Source organism: Myiozetetes cayanensis, unplaced genomic scaffold, assembly GCF_022539395.1.
Source record: "Myiozetetes cayanensis isolate MyiCay16 unplaced genomic scaffold, myiCay2020 scf16, whole genome shotgun sequence".
Taxonomy (NCBI): domain Eukaryota; kingdom Metazoa; phylum Chordata; class Aves; order Passeriformes; family Tyrannidae; genus Myiozetetes; species Myiozetetes cayanensis.
In genome coordinates this window covers 16994455-17014985 of record NW_026087270.1, presented here as the reverse complement: position 1 = coordinate 17014985, position 20531 = coordinate 16994455, and the positions used below count along the sequence as shown (strand labels likewise).

Genomic DNA, 20531 nt, shown 5'->3' with positions numbered 1-20531 from the left:
CGCGGCGGGGGCGGGGCAGGGGAGGGTGGGCTTCGCCCCGCCCTCCCGGCCCTCCTCCCTCCTTCCCGCGCGCCCGCCCCCTCCCCCGCGCGCGAGGACGGGGAGGGAAAGGCCGCGGCGCGAGCGCGCGACCCCGTCCGCCATTTTGTCTGGGAACGGCGGCGGCGCGAGAGCGGCGCGAGCGGCCCCGGCCCGGCCCTCACGACACCGCCCAGGTGCGAGCGGGGCCCGCCCGGCCGCGGCGCCCGCGGGGGGGATGGGGGGCCGTGAGGCGGGGAGGGAGGTGAGCACCGGAGCAGGGTGCTCGGCGGCGGCGGGGAGGAGGGCGGTGCGGCCGCGGCGGGCCGAGGGCCCGTCCCGGGGTGCGCGGGGTCAGCGGGGCCGGCTGAGGCGCTGCGGGGCCCGCGCCGCCCTCCCCGCCCCGCCGTGCGGTGCTGCGGCCGCCGCGGAGCCAGGGCGGGAGCGGAGCCCGCGGGAGCGCCCGGGCCGCGGCGCTCGGGCACGGAGAGGCTGCGGGGCGAGGTGCGGGGACACCGCCGGCCCTCGGGCCCTCCTCGCCGCGCCCCCTCGGCTCGTGTGGCGCCGGCGGTGACAGGTGGAGCTCGGAGCGCTGCGGGCCCGGCCCGGCCCGGCCGCTTCGGTGGGAGAGCGGCGTTGTTGTGACCTGCCCGCAGAAAGCACGGAAAAAGTGAGCGGTGGTAAATAATCCGCTGACATAACCTCCCTGCGGACCACACGGAAGAAATCCTGCTCGCCGCAGTCCTCCACTGAAGTGGACTTGCTTAATTCGAAACTAGAAATAGCAACAGTTGGGTGTTTTGACAGATGCTGTATCGGTGCAATGCCTCCTTTGCAGTAGTTCTGTAACTTGGATTAGTACCATTTGCTCCTTAAACGAGAAGTTTAGTGAGTAGTTATAGTTTAATTTCAGCAAGTCGTGAACAATTTGGACTGTATTTACAACAGAAGTGAGGCAGCACTAAAAGCACAACACGCTGATGTTGATCCATCCTGGGCTCAGGCTGTCTCTCAGTCCCACTTGTTGCAATAAAGCGTGGCATCTGCTCAGGGAACTTTTTTTTTAAGCAGGTAACAAAACAGGCGTGACCCTGACAAGTCATTCTCAGTGCACACAACTGAAGTGTTTCCTGTTTCTAAGGGAACTCCTTCGGCATTGGCTGAAATTACAGGTAGGGTGAGTCCAGGTGGGGTGACTCTTCTAAACAGGAAGCAGATTTAATTGGTAAATAGGCTTGTTTGTCTTTTCTAGGCTTGTTGCCTTGATTTTTTTTTCTGCCCTTTTGCTTTCAAGTTCCCTGTTAACTGTTGATGGCTTGGTGTCTCCAAACCACTCATAGCCAGCTTGCTGCCTTCCTGTCCCTCCTCTTGGGAGAGTTTTATTTCATTTCAATTGGCGCTGAAGTGGCTCCTGTTGGCGTTGAGCTGAGTAAGTGGAGGAGAAACTGTGTAAACATAACTCAGGAATAGAGGACAGTGATGTTTTGTGACCCCTTGATGGGACATCACTGAATCACACTGAGAATTCTTATCTCCGAGTTTCTTGATTGAGAACATCACTATTTTAGCCAGATTTATCCTTTTATTTTTCCTCTAAACATCCTGCTGTGTGAATACTGCAGTTGTTTGACTTTTGAAACAACATTTACCTGTTTCAGAACACTTCTTGGATGATAGAACAGCACAAAGCCTTTGAGAGCAGGTCCCTCCTTCCCTTTCCTCCAACAGAAACTTAACGCTGCAACATTTGAAGAAGTGGGAAGTGAAAGTTTCTTGGGTCGTTTTTTATTTTATAAAGGGTCCAGGTTGAGGTGTGAACTGCCTGAAGCAGCCATGTCATGCTTGGTGCATGTCTGATGTATCTGAGGTAGGTTCCAAACCTGGAACTCAACTGGCCTGAGTGTATGGGAACAACACCACTGTACTTCAGTTGACTGGAATTGTGCACAGCTTTCCAGTACCTGGCACGTTCAGGTGGCTTTTCTGTGTGTAAACACCTAAATTTGAATTAGTCAAACTACCTGGGAGTTTATTTCGCTGCTGATGTGCCCTCCCACTGCGAGGTTTTGCTCTGGGCAGATTCCAAGATGGTTGATGCCCTGAAATCTGAAGCACGGTGTGGTTCAGACCCTCCTTTCTCCCTTGGATGGCTCCCCATGGGGGGCTTTGGAGGGCTGTGCTGCTCTTCCACGTGCTCTGTTCGTGTGTGGGTTTGGAAAGAGGGCAAGAGGCAGTTCTGAAGAGCAGGATTAGCAGTGGTCCCTTCAGCGTGTTTTATGTGATGTTTTTTGACAGCAGTTTAGAACCTATCAGTGAACACGTTGCTGTTTGTGTCACTTGAGCTGGTTTATCCTCCACGTGCAGCATGTGTGGCCTAAAATCCTTACAGCTCTTGAAAGCCAGTGGGAATAGTTAGTTAATTCTGCAAAATACTAAAAAAAAAAATCCAAAATTCACCTTTAAGTATTCTGAAATTACTTTCTTTGTAAGGCTGTTCCTGAATTTTATGGAAGACTTCAGGTTTGCCAACTTCAGCATCAAGGCTTCGTTTCTCCGAGTGATTTCTGGTTAACAGGGAGTCTCTTTGAAAAAGAAAGTAGCTAATTTTGACAGTGGATCTAAACTTTTGTGATAAAATCCCTGTGGCCGAAGCCTGACTTGCCTGAATCCGGCAGGTTTGTCCCGTGGACTGAAAGCTCCCTGAATGGTTGAGGCCTTTGTAGGGAGATTCATTCCCACAAAGGATATATGCATCTAAAAATAAAGTCTGCTCCACATAGCAGTCATAGCTTTCTTAATCAGCGCTCTGCTAATTGAATTTTAGCCTCGCACTGAATGAGCAGAGCGGTACCTGTGCAGTTCTGCTTTCCAGGCTGGGCTGGGTTACTGGGATTTTGGGTACTCTCCTCATCGAGCAGTTTGAACCTGTGAAATGCTGTTCGGGCGGTGCTTGTGGGAGCCCTCCCGGTTTGCCGTGCAATCCACACCTTTAGAACGTCACTGAGAAGCTGTTTCCTCGGCTCCTGTGTCCTGGCCCTGAGTCGCCGTGTTTGCTCGGGCTTGTTCTGCTTCCTTGAAAGGGAAAATCCCATTTTGCCTCCAGCTCGGCTTCTCCGCTGGCACTGCCAGAGTTTGGAGTTGGAAAGCGGCGAAGCTCGTTGTGCTTCCGTGCGATCCGAGCACGCTGGGATGGGAGTCCCTGCTTTTTGGGGAGACAACAGAGATGCTAATAGGGGGGCGGGACCGTGAGTGGCCCTGCTCTGCAGGGGGGCAGGCAGGATCAGATTAAGGACTGAGCCCAACTCGAGAATTCCAGTCCCAAAAAGCTTGATTTTTAGGTGGAGTAGGTGTGAATTCCTGTGCTGTCTGTATTGGTCTGAGGAACAATGCCCAGAGAAATGTGGGTTTTCTTGCAAGGGGCCTGCAAGGCAAAAACTCTTGAAATTCTGGTACTACGTTAAAAAAAAGTCAAGTTGAAGTTTTGCTTTGTGTCCCGTTCTTGAGTCCTGCTCCAAACATCCCGTGAGGTTTTCAGGCTGGTGCTCTGATAGGACTGGATTCCCCTCACTGCCTGCCTGGCTTTGGGAGGTGCGATTACTGTGCCAGGGTCTGTCTGCTTGAATTTTAACAAATGTTTCACAGAAGCTTCCTACTGCTCACGTATGTCAAACCCTGCCAGTCAGATTGTCTTGGAAACTGCGTGCTTGCCATGCCCAGTGACATTTGCTGGATTATTCCAAAAGATGAATTTTAGGGTTATCAAAAAATAAACATTAAAAATCGAGTAGCTGTGCTACTGAGAAATGTTTTTAAGCTTTTGTGTCAGTCCTCCCTTCTGCAAAAAGGTGTTTCACGGTCAGCAGCCTTTTAAAGTGTGTGTGAAGGTAACGAATTCGAGCTTGTCAGATGTACTAAAAAGAAATGGAAGTTTCGTGTAATTCTTCTCAGTGCAGTTTTAGACATGCCCTGAAACTCTTTCAGAGCCCAACTGCCTTGTCATTGAAGAATGCTCTCAGTATTACTCCTTGAAAATTTGTTCTCTGTGAGGTGTCAGTTTTATTGCATAAGAAGGATCTTGCATCGCTTCTTGGGTAGTTTTGGTGTGGCATGATGAAAGTGTGGAAGTCGGTTAATTTGGCTTTCCTTACAAGCAGTTTATACACATATATTTATTTATTATACTAAACTTTTCGAGAAAGCAGAATGACCTTGATCGTCTCTGCTGGGATTTGTTGCTCCTGACGCTTTGCGGTGTGGGCAGATGCCAAATAAGGTGCGGTTGTAATTGTGAACGCGTGGAACATGAAGGGGGCTGAGGGGGAGAGCGGGGCTGGCCCGGGGCTCTGCAGCTCCAGGAGGGGCTCCCTGCACCGCTCTGCCCTGCCAAGCCAACACATCACCGGCCGATCCATCTCCGTGATGAGGCAGAAATCGTGTACCGGTGGTTTTGGCCGGAGAGCCAAAGCAGCAGTTTTTATTCTGAAAAAGGGGTCTTCAGACTCTTGGCATGAAGCCCAGTGACCTTTGCGTTCTGATCGAGTGGAGCTTCCAAGCAGCTCCTTTCCCGCTCGATTGTACCTCTGATAATGCACAGGAGGAGCAGCTTGGGGCTTCCTTTGAGATCCCTCAGGCTGTTGGATATGCAGGACTTGCTTCGGGATTTTGTCACATTGGCAATCTGTAATTTAACAGCTGAGATGTCAAGTGCCAAGTTTTGTGTTGTCATAGAAATTTATTAAGCTGGCAAGCTCTGCTGTTGGAGCTCACTGGAAAGCTGTTTCAGTAGAAGCCAAATGTTAGGGTTAGTTTATTGCAGTTCTTTGTGTGTTGCTCATTCACAATTGCTTGTTTTGGTGTGCAGGGTTGAGGCAACACTGCCTGGATGGTACCGAGGCAAAATATTGAGGAGATGGTAAAAGCACGTTTTTTTATATAAACTTAAGATCGATGCTTTGAATGACTCTGACCTCTGATTGTTGCTGTGTGGTATCTAATTCATTATTCATCTCATTTTCTTCTTTCTCACACTGCTGAAAGGGTAGTCATTCTTCTCACTGAGCTGTTTGCTGGCTCTTTGAGACTGGCAAAATACAGAAACAAATAAATGTGGTGGGGTAGTGTGGAAACAACTGAGCTTGTGCTGTGAAAACTCGATGGTACTTCTGTTCTCCTTGAGGACAATTTTGTGACGTCGCTGCAGGAGTTTAACGTGATACTGTGTTTTTTTTCAGGTGCCATGTTTCAGAACAGACGAAGGCAACTGAGAAAGAAGAGCTGAAGAAAGTAACACAGAAACAAATACAGGCTAATTGGGGGAAAAAAAATTGACCTGTCTCTGAGGTGACTAAAGGGGAATAATGGTGATTTTGCGCCGGGCTCGGCCGCCTGCTTCCGCCCCAACCAGCAATGAATCTTGACTCGCTCTCGCTGGCCTTGTCTCAAATCAGCTACCTGGTGGACAATTTAACCAAGAAAAACTACCGAGCCAGCCAGCAGGAAATACAGCATGTAAGTAAAGGGAGATGCTGCTACAATATCAATTTTGGAAAGAGGATTGGAGCGTTGAATGGAGTTTCTCTTCTCATGGGAAGTGTGCCCTGTGGTGCTCTCCTGTGTGTTACTGGGACTGTTTGCTGTGGTGCTGGGAATCCCAGTACCTCATCTCTCATGGAATACAGCACCTCAGAGTCCAGGAGGTGAATATTAGGATTAAGTGCTGCTCCTGGAGCAAAGCTTTCCTAGCTCCTCCAGGTTAAATCTTTCAGCTTTTGGACATTCTACAGAACACTGAGGGGAAGGAAAACATACCATTTTGAGCCGTTGCACTGAAAGGATGAATGTGTGGTAATTTACATCTGAATGCTTTCACTTACCTGAGGTGGAAGTTTTTTGTCCCTCATTCAGTGAAGTGTGGCTTGTTGTGAGGCCAAGCTGATTGGCCCTGGGTTTTCAGAAGGCAGGCAGAGTAGCTGGATGTTGAGACTCAAATAATCTGTGATCTGGGCAAGAATTCCCGTTTAACTGACCTTTTTAAAAATAGCTCTGACTAGCAGGGTGGACTGAAAAGCATTATCCACAGAGGAGTGCTTAGGAGGAAGTGAATGTTACTGAGCCAGTTTTAGAAACTGGTTTAGTTCAGTTCCCAGCAGACAGCTGGGCCACTTAAATGGTTTTTTTTTCCTCCAGCAGTTCGATCCTGCAGCGATTTGAATCATATCAGAAGGCCAGAGGGCTTAGGCAGTGTGAGTTTCTGATAACAGTTGTTATCTGTAGAAGTGCATTCATTGCTTATCTTGAGGTGAGAGGAGGGTGATATCTGCAGTATTCACTGCCTTAAATGTAAGGCTTGGAGATGGAATAGATTTCCTGTAAGCTCTGTAACTTTCCCATGTTTTTGCAAGTTCAGTCCTCGGGGGTCTCATCTGTGATCGCTGCTGTGCTTTTGACCAGATGGTTTTTGCAGCGAGGTGTGACTGAAGCATGACTTGCAGATCTGTCAGGTGAACACTTGCGTAAAGGGTAATAAACATTCTCTGATTTGGGAGAAGATAGGGTCGATCTGCCATTCAATTGGAGTCTGAAACGGGCAGATTGTCCCTCACCCTTCATGCCAGGCCTGTTCCGCTGGCTGTGGTGACAGACTGCACCCTGGGGTGTGGAAAGGGCTGCTTTGTGTAGGTTGGCTTCTAAGACAGACCTAGGATTTCAAGATTAAATTTCTAAAATCATCTTAATCCATTGTCTTTTTTTTTTCTTTTCCTCCTGGTGTTGCTTTACCTCTGTGGTTGCCAGTAGAGTTTTTCCTTAGATAGTTGAAGAGGTGGTACAGGCTGTAAGTCTGTCTCATGATACACTGCTTGCTGTAAATTCTGAGCATGATTCACACAATTTTACAGAGCTTCCATCTAAGCTTGTACAGATGTGGAAACCCATACTTGGAGTTGTTCTTGTCACAAGTGACCAAAATGACACTTGCATTTAAATACCTCACTCGAGCTTAGCAGTGGCACAGCTTGAGCAACTAATTTCTGCATAAATGTGCTGTCAGGAGTCATTTAACAGAGGTGATGCTTTCATTCTGCATCAGAAAAATAAAATACATGTTGAACCTTTTGTGCATTTGTCAGGCACAAATTCTAAAGAATGGCTTCCTCTGAGGGGAGTTTTTGTGGTCTCCTTTTTCTGAAGGAGTGGAAAGGAGAGCCTGGTTGGAGAGGAGGGAAGGGCTTTGCAGGCAGGTGCATCTAGGAAAGCAAAACTTTCTGAGTCTAAAAAGACACGGTTATTTTTTTATCTAATCATGCATTTGCCTAAACAAAATCCATGGAGTTCCTGTGTGATAATTACAAATGCAAGTGGCTCAAATGTTATCCTGAATCACGGGCTGGTTGAGGTTGGAAGGGACCTGTGGTGGTCACCCTGGTCCAACCTCCTGCTCAAACAGTAGAGTGGGTTCCCCAGGAATATGTCTGGATATAAACTCTAAAACTCACCTTTTGAGTACCAAAATGGATGGACACTCCACAACCTCTCTGGGCAGCCACTGCTTGGACACCCAAAATAGTCTTCAGATCTTATTTTATGACTGGATACACTTGTAAATGTGTATCCATAGCTCTGGACTGACATACCACAAACAAGTATATTTGTAGCCTCTGATCAAGAAGCAGAGCTAGATCTGACTTGGAAGTTGCTTTCCAGCAGAATAAAACTTGGCAGCCACTGGAATAAGCAGACCGTGAGGGAAAAGGAAGCACAATGTCATAGATAACAGTAGGAAAACTGGGATGGAAACAATCAGCCATCAGAGCCTGAAGCAGCCCTGGCTGGGCTGAGCCAGTGGGCTGGGGGCAGGCAGAGCAGAGGCACAGCTGCAGGTTTGTGCTGGCTCATGTTGTGTGTGTCCTGCAGCTAGAAAGGAGGAAACAAGGAGAAAAATGTTGCCAGGAGGTGAAAGTTGGATTTGTCATCAGCTGCTGGACAAAAGAGGCAAGTTACTATTGGTTGTGTGACTTCAAATTTCTGCCAGTATGGATTCTATTAAAAACAAGTAGTGCTGTGTTCTGAGATGGGGTTTAGAGAAATGAATAAGCTCTGAAACAATCTGGAGCTGCTTCAGACAACAAGCTGATGAGCTGGTCTGTAGCCAGGAGTTAAGGCAAATGGTAGGGGATGCTAACAAGAATGTGACAGTGTGGAGATTTAGTAATGAGTGATGGTGTTGAAAATTACCAAATGTAGATCACCTGTTTTTGACAGGTATTGGGTACAGCTGAATGAGCTCTGATGACTGGGGAAGACTTGTTTATTCAGCGTGTGGGCTTTGATTTTAAAGCTTTCTAATGAGCAAGTTGGAGATGAACTTTTTTCTTTAGATGGCAGAAAAAACTTCTCTTGTGCCTTAAAAGACCCTGGAGTAAAGGCAGTCAAGTCAGTCACAGCCAGGGGACAACGTAGAAGCTGCCTGCAGGATCAGTGAAGATGCTGCCTGATGGCTTTGTCTCCTGGGTAAATTCCTACTACCCAGGCACAGCACAGAGGTGCACCCTGTCCCAAGGCTGGGTTCTTGAGGAGTTAGGAACTGCAGCTGTGGGGAAAAGCGGGGGAAATGAGGCCATTGCACTGTGGATTCTGTCCTGCTTTGCTGCCAGAGCAGCTCAAAACCATCCTCTGGGTGACTCAAAAACCCTTTTTACTCAGTTTTTTAAAAATACTCCCCCTGAAATGCGTGGCTTCTGTGTCAGTGACTTGTGTCTAGATTCTTTATCTCCTCATTTACTTTTCATATGCCAGTCGGGTTAATGACTTGACTTTTTGGTTACTCATTAAAAAGGAACATTCTCAGCGGTTTTGTTGAAACAGTAGATGACTTAACCACCAGAAGTATCTGTGGTACCAGACCCAGCTCTTGCTCTGTAATCACTGTTTGCTGCCCAGCTGTTTTTTTTGCTCCTTCTCTGCAGATTGTGAACAGGCACGGTCCCGAGGCAGACAGGCATTTACTACGCTGTCTATTCTCGCACGTGGATTTCAGTGGCGATGGTAAAAGCAGTGGCAAAGATTTCCATCAGGTACAGTTTGTGCTGAGGCATCTCTTTATCAGTTTTGGTTGTTAAAAATCTGCAGCAGGATTTGGTCCATGTTAAAAATAAAGGCAGTAGCTTCAAACAGATTTCTGATCTGTGGCCTGTCAGCTGCAAGCACCTTTCACCAGTATTAAGTCAGAAGAAAACAAATTATTGACATCTGACTCTTGCAATCTCTTGATCTGGAAACAAACCCAGATAACATCAGTACAATTGCTCTTTCTGCCACATGCAGTGCTCCGTTTTTAAAGCCTTTCTGTGTCCTTTCAAACTTTGTCCAGATCCACTGATGGTTTTGCTGGTGACTGTGTCTATTGGCAAGAGTGTTTTCATCCTTAAACAATGTTGCCACATTTAGCTCATAAACATGAATCAAATACTCTTAGATTCTGTTGAACACGTGAGGATGATCACAAAAAAAAATGAAGCACTGCACATGTGATGGAGGATGTTTTATTACTTTGTCAGTCTTAAAAGCAAAACAAACCCGAGGAAAGCTTGAATTGAAAGAAACTAATTAATGTTAGTGAGAATTTGGGCACTTACAAGTATCTTAGCATTGTTTTATTTTTACTACACAAGGTGGATGGTAGTTTTATTTTATTGCCCTGTCAGGAAACTGTGAGTCCTCAGTTTCTCCTGTTCCTTTCAGACTCAATTTCTGATCCAGGAGTGTGCGTCGCTGATTACGAAACCAAACTTTATCTCGACGCTGTCCTACGCCATTGACAATCCCTTGCACTATCAGAAGGTTTGTATGCTCGAAGGGGATCCCACTGGCAGCAGCTGCACTGGAGTGGTCTGGAGGAAACCAGCTGCTTTTCCCTTGTTGTACTAAAATCTTCAAAAATTGAGCTTGCCCAGTTGGTTGGTGTGGGCTTTTTGTTAAACTAAGCAAGTCAGTCACTCAGAATGACTTCAAACTCATTTTAAAGCTTTATCTAATGTTGGTATTTTATGTCTTGTTTGTGGCACCAGAACAAAAATAAATCATCAGTGCTCCTGTTTGTTTCTGTATGAAAGCCATGATAGATGGTTTGATAGTGCAAGAGGGGGGTATATGTGGAAGAAGCTTTTAGTTTAGTTGGAAAAATGTTTGTTTTGCCATATAAGCTTTGTGTGAACCTACAGCAGAATAGTTGCTAATATTCCAAACTTGCAGATGGACTCTAGATAGCCTGACACACTGCAGATGAGATTAACCCCATAACAACCTTCATTTAACTCTTCTTACCTGTTTCAGAGTCTAAAGCCTTCACCCCATTTATTTGCCCAATTGAGTAAAGTCATCAAATTAAGTAAAGTTCAAGAGGTAGGTGAACACTTAATTCAAAAATATTTTAATGTGGCTTTTTTTTTTTTTTTACTAAGGCTGTTAGAAAGGATGATGCCTCTTACCACAATGTTTATTCCTGTTTGCAGGTGATTTTTGGTCTCGCTTTACTGAACTCTTTCAGCTCAGATCTACGAGGTTTTGGTAAGTGAAGCTTCTGAAGTGCAGCAGGGCTTTCTGGATGAGTAGATATGTGCCTGCCTGGCCTGAGCTTGCAGCCAGTGGTGCCTTTGGAGGGGCAATAGCTGACACAGTCACACTGTGGGAAGTTGAAGGTCCCTTCCATAAATGACTTGCTGGATAATGAATCAGCAGGAGATGCTGTGGTAACTTTTAGCTGTCCATTAGTATTTGAGGGGTATTTAGATCTGAACTGTTGTGGCTTGTGGTAAACAAACACAAATGAAGAGAATGATACCTGTGAATCTTCCTATTAAAAAGGAATTCCAGGTTTTGACTGGAGCCTCTTTTTGTGTTTCCCAAAGCTGCCCAGTTTATCAAACAGAAACTCCCGGATCTCTTACGCTCTTACATTGACGCCGACGTCAGTGGAAATCAAGAAGGTGGCTTCCAAGATATTGCAATAGAGGTCCTGCACCTCCTCCTCTCCCATCTCCTCTTTGGGCAGAAGGGAGCCTTTGGGGTAGGACAGGAGCAGATTGACGCTTTCCTCAAAACATTACGTAGAGGTGAGTGGTGCTGCTCAGGAAACCGGGCTGGGTGCTGAAGTCGTGGGGAGCTGGGTGAGGCAGAGCTTAAACTTCCCATAGCTCTGGACTGACAGAAAAATAACATTTTTCTGACATTGACCATAATAAACTTGAAGTAGGGGATGTTCAAGTCTGTGTTTGCTTGTATGGGCTGGTGTTTTGGGGTTTAACAGAGGAGCTCAGTGCACTGCAGTTGAGAAACCCCTCACAGTGGAAAGTATTTTTGAAACAGGTCCATTTGAAGCACTGTGCTGTTTATATTGGATGCAGATCCCTAAGGAAGCACTAGCACACTGAGGGAGGTGCTTCTGAGTTAAACTGGTTCATTTCCTGGAAGCTACAATGGTCCTTGCAGGGGACATCATCTATATAGTGGTCTCTTCCTTTCCAAAATGAGTGTTTGCTGTAAACCTACGAGTGCCCTCTTGATTCCTGCAGCAGCAGAGCAACTCTAGCTCAGCAGTGGAATAATCTGGAACAACCTTTTCCATGCAGCTGGTGTTCTGGGGGGGGGGTTGACACTTTTTTTGTTCCTCTTGCCTTTAGATTTTCCCCAGGAGCGTTGCCCCGTGGTGCTTGCACCACTTCTATACCCTGAAAAACGGGACATTCTAATGGACAGGATCCTGCCTGATTCTGGAGGGATAGCCAAAACCATGATGGAGAGTTCTCTGGCAGATTTCATGCAAGAAGTTGGCTATGGCTTTTGTGCAAGGTTTGTGGGGAAATGTCATTTTCAAGCATCTTGGGTGGGGGTGGTTTTCTTTCTTGTTTCTTGAGGCAAAAGGTAAAGAACACCTCAAGTACTAAATCAACTACAATCTCATTAAATATTGAGGTCATTTGATTGGATGCCTGGTTTATATTTTGCTTTTTTATGATGTGTCAGATACATCTGTGTAGGATTTTGTCATGGTAAGAAGTGCTCCATAAAAGGATTCACATTCCTTGTGAAGGTTTTATAAGAATTTGACAAAAGTGCCTGGATAATCCTGAATTCCAGCTCAACCCTACTAGATTTTTGGAAGAACTTTCCTCTTGTGGCAGACTCCTGTTGGCTCACTGTCCATGTGACAGAGGTTACTGGTCTCACTTGGAGAGTGTTGAGCAGCAGCACCTTCCTCTTTATGTTGTGTTTTGACCAGTGTGGTACTGACCAGTTGGTCAGTAATTATTGAGGTTATTTGCAAGTGTACAATCTAATTAGGATAGTAAATTGATGGTGTATCTGAAATGTTAGGGGGGCAGTTCTGGGCTTGTTTGTTTAGATACATGTGTGAATTGAAGCAGTTCCTAGGAAAGGGGAGGGAGAAGGTAGGCTTAGTCAGGAGCTGTCTCTTGAGGAGTTAATTTGAATATATTAAAAGTTAACTTCCTGCTGTGTATCTGCTATCTGCACAAATCCAGCTCTGCTGGTAGTGATAACAGGAGCCTGCAAGTGTGTCCTGGTTCTGGAGGGGGCCTTAGCCCTCAGTATGAACCTAACCTGTTTCTGTAAAGGAAACTCATTAGGAAGCATAAGCTGGAAATAAATGATTCTGTATTTCAAGAGACTGTTGCCTACTTTGGGGAGGTGATCAAATCTCACAGGTATTAATGGAAGTTTGTTTAAACTATGAAGTAAAAACACAGTAAGTGTGTTGGAAGATAATGAAAATTATTTCCATAATTATTGCCATCTCTGTATTGATGCTATATAAATCTTGTTTGCCTAGTTATGAAATTTTCACAAAATTTAAAAAAAAAATACAGAAAAAGCCCTCAGTTCTAAAATTGAAACTTGAGCACCTGCTCATTGTTAGCTCTTTTGGCTCCTTGAAGGTTTTTGCTGGTGACCTCTCAGGGATGCCATGCCTTGCATCAGGCTGAAAGGCAGATGTTCCCAGCTTACCTTTGAACAGTGCCTGTCGCTGTTTGGAGATGTGCGTTCTCAAAGCCTGTGTTTCACTTCAAGCTCCCAGAAAACTGGAGTGTTTGAAGCTCTGGATCACAGGTCAATACGTGCAGGTGCCTTTAAGCAGAAAGAGTGTTAAACCTGCCCTGTGCCTCTGCTGGGACAGAGCACAGGCTGTGAAAGTGGCACTCCAGTGCACCTGGCTTTGAACTGCAAACCTGGCATGGAATGTTTCATGGAAATAATTGCATGGACTGTCTGCTGAATTCTTCTTTTGATTGCCTGGAATTTTATGACGTTGGATCATTTGGCTGACACGACTGAAGCTGAGTTCTAGTCTCACATTAGTTTCTCCCAACAATCCGTGTGTGGTCCCAGCTGTGCTCACAGGAGTTGTTTCCCCCTGTCCTGTGGAGCTGCTCCCTGAGGTGTCTGTTCTGTCGCCCTCAGTGTCGAGGAATGTCGCAACATAATCGTGCAGTTCGGGGTGCGGGAGGTGACGGCGGCGCAGGTGGCCCGGGTTTTGGGGATGATGGCTCGCACTCACTCGGGACTGACCGACGGTATTCCCTTACAGGTGAGCGGCCTCTTGGGCTGGGGGTTGTATTTCAGCAGAAACAGAGGAGCTGAAATGCCACCCTCCTCTAGTAATTTAACAATTGCTTGTGTTATTCGGGACTTCTGTCAGTTCTGCTGAAAATGTGTTTAATGCTTGAGTGAATGAAAGGTGTCAGTACTGGTCTGATTTGCTGATTATGCCCTCCCAGTGCAGGGAGTTGTGTAGCCAGTGGGTGCTGAGACTCCTTTATTTTTAACTTGTGTTTAATTCAGTGTATTTGACTTGCAGTCTATTTCGGCTCCTGGCAGTGGGATTTGGAGTGATGGGAAGGATAAGAGTGATGGAACCCAAGCCCATACCTGGAATGTGGAGGTCTTGATTGATGTTCTCAAAGAGCTGGTAAGTCTTGTGAACATCTTGGTCTTTCATGTGGAATATCTGAAAGCAGGACGTGTCTCAGTGTGATTATAAAGCTTTCTAAGCTGCAACAGCCTGAACAGCTTTGAATCTCCTTAATGGCACTGTACTTACATGATTGGGGTTTTTTTCCTCATGAACAAGAACATTTTGAGGAATTGTGGGAGATAAAAACTGCTTGAATGAGTAACTTGGGTGCAATTTGAGATTTATTCCACGCTGCTCCCACGTACTCCAGCGTGTGTTCTCTGAGGGGTTTTGTGTTTCAGCGTATTTCTGGCAGGGGAGTGTTTTGTGCATCAAACACCTTGCTTTGAAAAGCTTCTCAGTGTAGGCATGAATGATGAAAATGAAACTATTTTTGTAGTTACTCATTCCAGCATTGTAAAGGTTTTTGCGTGTGAGGATCCTTTAGAAATAGGAAAGTTTTTCACCACTTTATAAGCAGCAATTTTTGTAATTAACTCAGATAAATGTGAGTCCCATTTCCTTGGCCTGCCTTATTTTTTTGTGATTTTTTTTCCCCTGTATAATCCCTCTGAAGTATGCGGGAGTCAGTTATTTTTTCTAAACCTTGGGCCATACAAGCAACTTTGTATTTTTGCTCACCTGTCTCTGACTTGAGTGCAGTGGCCACAGTTCCCTCCCAAGCTCTCTCATCCTTATTGTTTCACACTGTTGCTGAAAAACGTAGCAGGTGCTTTTCCAGGACTTGGCAGTTTACATTTTGCAGAAGGAGAAGCAAGTTCTGCTTTGCCAGCAGGTCAGACCCCTCTGCCTTTTATTACAAGGCACATGGAAGCCTACTAAAGGAATAAGTTTGCGTGCTAAGGAAGGAGCAATGTGTTTGGGTTTTTGAAAAGCTTGTTAATGAAATGCTTGGAAGGATAGACAGCCACTGTAGTGCTGGGCAAGTGCAATCTCACAGTCTGGTTTCACACATTAACTTGCATCACATTCTCACAACTATCTACATACTTTTTGAGAAGAAACCCTGCTTTCAGGTGGAAGTTGTGTGGATGTTAAGCTGGATAAAATCCTGCTGGAGAAGGGGCTCTTACAGGACAGTCCTGAGGATTGTTCAGGGCTGACCCCCCCTGTCTGTCTGGTTGCAGAACCCCAACCTGGACTTCAAAGTAGTGACATACGAACTGGACCACCCTGGATTCCAGATCCGGGACAGCAAGGGCCTGCATATCGTGGTGTTTGGCATCCAGAGAGGGCTGGGCATGGAGGTTTTCCCGGTCAATGCCATCTACAGACCTTGGAAGCACGCAGAGGGCCAGGTGGGTGTCCCAGCATTTCTACTCTATCTGTAGAGTGTTTGCAGAGTTCCTGGATTTCTTGGATTGGTGGGTTGGTAATGTGAGTTTTAAGATAAAGCCACGTTTGAGGCCTTGGCTGGTGAGGCCTCAGGTGTGTTACTGAGGTGCAGCCTGCAGTTCAGCAGTGTCTGCACTGTGGGAGGAGATGGTCCCTGGTGCACTGTGACATCTCCTGTGGCTTCAGCAGAGCCCTGGGCTGTAGTGCAGCAGAGGGTGTTACACACACAGGCCACAGCTTTGTGCAGGCAAGTGCCCTCAGCACATCTGTGTCCATCACTTCAGAAATCCTGGGAGAAGTGGGAGGTTCAGTCTTCCATGAAACACGCTGGGAGTAAAGCTTGGCTCATCTCTGCTGCTTTGTTGATTTGCATCGTTCTCAAGAACGTATCACTTGATGAAGGAACCTGAAAGTCTAAATATCTAAACTGTTTTTGATGTCTTTTTTAATTCCAGCTCTCCTTCATTCAACATTCCCTCATAAACCCTGACATCTTCTGTTTTGCTGACTACCCTTGCCATACTGTTGCCACAGACATCCTGAAAGCACCACCAGAGGATGACAATCGAGAAATTGCTACATGGTAATCCTGCTCTCAACTGCTTTTCATACCTAGACTGAGGTTACTTGTCTGCTGGAAGCTGGCTTTACCTAAATGAGCCAGATTTTTTGGTAGCTGTGTGTACATCCCAGTAGATGAGCAGTTGGTATTTGTTGTGTATGTGATTGGTGAAAGTACTCCCATCATCAGGATTTCCTGTGTGCTTCTGTAAGAGCTGAAAATGCACTGCCAGTTCCTGCTTTGATTGGAGCCCTCAGCTTGTCTGGAGAACTTCTGCTGGTGTATTTTGACATGCACTGCCAGCTGAAAGGAGGGGGTAGAGGAGGTGGTGTGAATTTAAATCTCTCTTTCCCAGGATGACATTAGAGAAGTTTGCTTTATTTGTGTGAAAGAACTCCTGGGATTTAAATAGTAAATTTATGGAGCTGTTGGTGAGTCATTGCATGAAGCTGACTGGTGTGACTTTCTGAGCTGACCCCTTCTTTTGGTATAGCCATATCAGGAAAGATATTTGCTTCCTTTTTCAACTGTATGGCCCAAAATAGGGAATTGAAGGATGGGAAATACAGGTAAATTGACAATCACTACTTGTCCATGAAGCAGACAAAACAAGTAGAGTATCTTCAGTAAGTTTCACAAGTTGGAACTTGGGAGATGTTTAAAAAAGTATATTCCATTTCTGGAAGTACATTTCAAGTTAAATTATCCAGGTCACCCACCTCGAGCTGAATTTCTTCAACATCACCTCTCAGTTCTCCCTCTTCCCTAACAGAGTCAGAAGGTGTTAAGCTCTTAAACTGTGAGTTATTTCTCCTGGTTTCTTTCAGGCTCAACTGCAGGTGATACAAACAACCTGCAGTGTCAGGTTGGTGGCAGTGGGTGCTGCTTTGTATTTCCTTACCATTGTTCCTGCAGAACACTTGGCTCCAGGCTCCTGTAAATCCTTCTGCTCCATAACTTTGGGTTGTTTTTTGTTTTGTTTTTTTTTCCTCTCTTTCGTTAGGAAGAGCCTGGATTTGATCGAGTCTCTGTTACGCCTGGCAGAAGTGGGGCAGTATGAGCAGGTGAAGCAGCTCTTCAGTTTTCCTATCAAGCACTGCCCAGATATGCTGGTTTTGGCCTTACTGCAGATCAACACGTCCTGGCACACCCTGCGCCACGAGCTCATCTCCACGCTCATGCCCATTTTCCTGGGCAACCACCCCAACTCTGCCATCATTTTGCACTACGCGTGGCACGGACAGGTAAATGTTTTCACTGGAGTTTGGTCACGTGGCTTGAAAGCTGTTTAAATGTGTTGAACACTTAAAACACTTAACAACAGTCCTATTGGTTTATGAGCCGGTCAGTTTAAAACCCAAGGGGTAAATCATCTGTGGTTTATGCACAGTAATGAGCTGGTCCCCTCCCTGACTTGAAGCAAATTGTTATGATTTGATTTTCAGTAATATTTACTGAGAAAATATACCTAGAAAAGTAGAGAAGCAAAGTGAAGTTTGACTTTTTTAAGCCTTTCAGTTTTCACTGAAGTTGACTGCGGTTTGATTTTGAATAAAAGCACAAAAATTCAAACAATACAGCAAAAGAAACCCCCAAAACCTTCACAACAGCATCACCCACCCTGCCCTGCTCAGCTCTCAACCTCACACATCTGAAGTGTAAAAACTTGCAGCAGTCAGAAGTGAAGAGGTTTAAACCAAAGAGTCTCCTTTGTACTTGCCAAAAGGTGAAGGTTATTCCAGGCGTAAAGAAACCACCCACATCAGAAAGTTTTGACAGTCTGGGGTGTTTCCAGAAGTCTTAGGACTGTCTGCTGACCTTTCTCAAGGGGAAGTTCCATAGTTTCAATGTGTTTGCTGTTTGGTGTGGCCTGAAGTGCTGGTAGAGCTAGATACTGTGTTTCCCATGTTGAATTCTCACTTCAGCACCTCATGTCAGGCATAACATTTTTTTCAATGGCTTGCATATTCCAAAAGCAGTTGGTTTACAGTTGAGAGCAATGAGACCTGGACAGTGGTAGGAAAGAGGTGGGGATGTACATATTGACCATTTGCAGTCGTGCTGCATCCTTTACCTGTAGCTCTTGCACAGAAAAGGCTCCATTCAAAAGCAGCTCTGGAGCTCAAGAGTAAATATGTCTGTTAAGCTTTAGATGTAAAACGCCCTGTTTGGTGTTCACATTGTTGATCCTATTGCCAGAACCATGAAGTACAACCCTGATTTCCTTCTCCCCAGGGTCAGTCTCCCTCCATCCGCCAGCTCATCATGCATGCCATGGCAGAGTGGTACATGAGGGGGGAGCAGTATGACCAGGCAAAACTCTCCAGGATCCTCGATGTGGCCCAAGACTTGAAGGTGAGTTGTGCAAAGCACTGCCATTGTTTCCTGGCTGGTGCCTTTTGTAGGTTTGCTTATCTTTTAACAGAGGCTAAGCTTGACTTAGACTAATTTAGCGAGGGTTACTTTTGGTTTAAGCGTGTCTGGATTCATTTGTTGCTGCTCATGTTAATAAAAAAAGCCTATGTTCATGTGACCTTAAGAACTCTTCAGCTGATTTGTGGTGTCTGGCTGCAGATGCCTCCAGCCTGGCCAGCTGTGAGCCCAAGATGTTTCACTTGGTTATTTGCAGTGGGCTTGGTTACTGTGGCTTAGCTGACAAGTACCTTGGGAAGCAGTACAAGAGAATTGCTTGCTGTGTAAATCCAGAAAGAGCTCTGACTGTTTCAACCCTCAGTACTATTGAAATGAGAATGTAGGAAATATCTGTGAGATATTTGTGTGAAGGTGGCACTGCCAAGCGTGATGGAATGGGGATTTCTTGCTACTGCTTCTCAGTTTTTGGTCGTTCACAACAGAGTGGAAGTTGTGATTAACTTCTGTGAGGCCTTTATTGCTTCCTGTAGTCAGATACAAAATAATTGGATGTCACAAAGTGCAAGAGCACCTGCTGCTGCTTGAAGCCAGTTTAGTTGTAGCAATTGCTGTGTTCAGAGCTGACCCCTCAGAGCAGATACATTCTGAGCGTCCCTGAGGGGCTTGAGGTGTGTTTGCAGGGAGGTGCTTGGCTCTTCTGCCTCATTCTGGTGCAGTGTCAGCTTGGTAGTTCTCGACCACTTGCTGGTGGATTTTCATGTAGAGGAATTTAAAACTGTCAGCACAATGTTGCTTCAAAGAAGGTAAAGTCACAATTTCAAATCAGAGCTCTTGCCTGTTTGTCTCATGAGCGAGCTGTAAGTGAAGTTGATAGCACCAATGTTTGTTGACAAAGCAAGCACAGCAGCATGTGATAATAAGACTGCTTAACTAAAAAGTGTGGAGGGGGGCTAGAAAGAAAAGGAGAAAGGGTGTCTGTGTGTCTTCACTAGTAGTCTTCTGATTTTCTTTCTTTAGGCCTTGTCAATGCTGCTAAATGGTACTCCATTTGCCTTTGTTATTGACCTTGCTGCACTTGCCTCTCGACGGGAATACCTCAAACTTGACAAATGGCTCACAGATAAAATTCGGGAGCATGGGGTAAAGCAGAATTTTTCTTTTTATTTCTGCATTCCTATCGGTGACTAACTTAAGTCACTTTTAATGATTTTATAAGTAGCTTGAAAGCTGTGGAAAGTGTCCATGGTCTGATAGTTCAACATTTTCACTGAGCTGTAGTAGCTCAGTGCAGTTCTTTCCACGGTGCAATTGCCAAGTTTGAAACAGTGTCCTGGATGCAGTTTGAGAGTTTAAGATAACCTTTTTTTTTTTCCTCAGGAGCCTTTCATCCAGGCCTGTATGACTTTCCTAAAGAGAAGATGTCCATCTATCCTGGGTGGCCTTGCTCCAGAAAAAGATCAGCCCAAAAGTGCTCAGCTCCCTCCTGAAACGCTGGCGACGATGCTGGCCTGTCTGCAGGCTTGTGCTGGGTAAGGATGGCAGTGCTTGCACTGATTGTGTCACCTGTTTGCACCTTGTTTTCTGGCACAGCTGGTTTGAGATTTCACCTGGAGAGTGGGGTTAATGAGAACAGTACTGCACCTACTCCTGCAAGTTTATACACAGTTCATTTTGCAGTGAAACTTTTGGTGTAGGCTGGGTGGTGAGAGCTTGAGTGTTCTTGTCTTTGTCATGGAACAGGTGAGGTGACCTTAGAGACTGGGGGCTGGCTGGTGACTCACATCCTTGGTTAATGACTAGATCCAGGCCTTTAATTTGGACAAGGGAATACAGCCTGTGGCTACAGAATGGAACAGCATCTTGGAAAAGTGATTGTATAAAGGATTTTGTGATTGTGTTAAGCAGATGCCTCTGTCTGGTAACTGCCCCAGCAACAAAGGGCTCCTGCAGTCCCTTATGTGTAGGAGAGAAGTGGTGAGTGGTGACTGGAGTGTAATTGAGACTGGAACTAGACAGGTGTAACTTCTGTCTTCATTTGAGAGAGACTCAAAGTAGTCAGATGGAAAATATCAAAGATCTGAGAGCTGTTTTGTCTGCTGGAGGAGAGGGGTAGACTGCAGAAGGGCTGGTGGAAACTGAACTTGGACAAATCAGTCTTCAGTACTGTGTACACACGTGGTAAATGTGACTGGATGTTGTAAACTATTTACAGTGTCATTTCTCCCTGCTGTCAGACCAAGATGGCATTTATCTGTG

The 20531-nt window shown here is 45.8% G+C and overlaps 1 protein-coding gene across 5 annotated transcripts in view; it reads left to right on the top strand.

Annotated features, from left to right (window-relative positions):
• Positions 1–84: 84 nt before the first annotated feature.
• CNOT1 (CCR4-NOT transcription complex subunit 1) overlaps positions 85–20531 on the top strand; it is a 50499-nt gene continuing 30052 nt past the window's right edge. For 3 of the 5 annotated variants that reach the window (XM_050311673.1, XM_050311671.1, XM_050311672.1), the window contains exons 1-16: positions 1089–1190; positions 5250–5526; positions 8982–9089; positions 9757–9855; positions 10348–10416; positions 10527–10581; positions 10923–11126; positions 11694–11862; positions 13492–13618; positions 13889–13999; positions 15133–15303; positions 15796–15923; positions 16906–17146; positions 18138–18257; positions 19293–19415; positions 19653–19804. In XM_050311673.1, coding sequence (XP_050167630.1) covers positions 5425–5526; positions 8982–9089; positions 9757–9855; positions 10348–10416; positions 10527–10581; positions 10923–11126; positions 11694–11862; positions 13492–13618; positions 13889–13999; positions 15133–15303; positions 15796–15923; positions 16906–17146; positions 18138–18257; positions 19293–19415; positions 19653–19804 — 1979 coding nt within the window. In that variant the 5' untranslated portion in view covers positions 1089–1190; positions 5250–5424. Of the gene's footprint in view, positions 216–1088; positions 1191–5249; positions 5527–8981; positions 9090–9756; positions 9856–10347; positions 10417–10526; positions 10582–10922; positions 11127–11693; positions 11863–13491; positions 13619–13888; positions 14000–15132; positions 15304–15795; positions 15924–16905; positions 17147–18137; positions 18258–19292; positions 19416–19652; positions 19805–20531 lie in introns of those variants that run through there. The other 2 variants (XM_050311670.1, XM_050311669.1) reach the window with 2 other exon arrangements.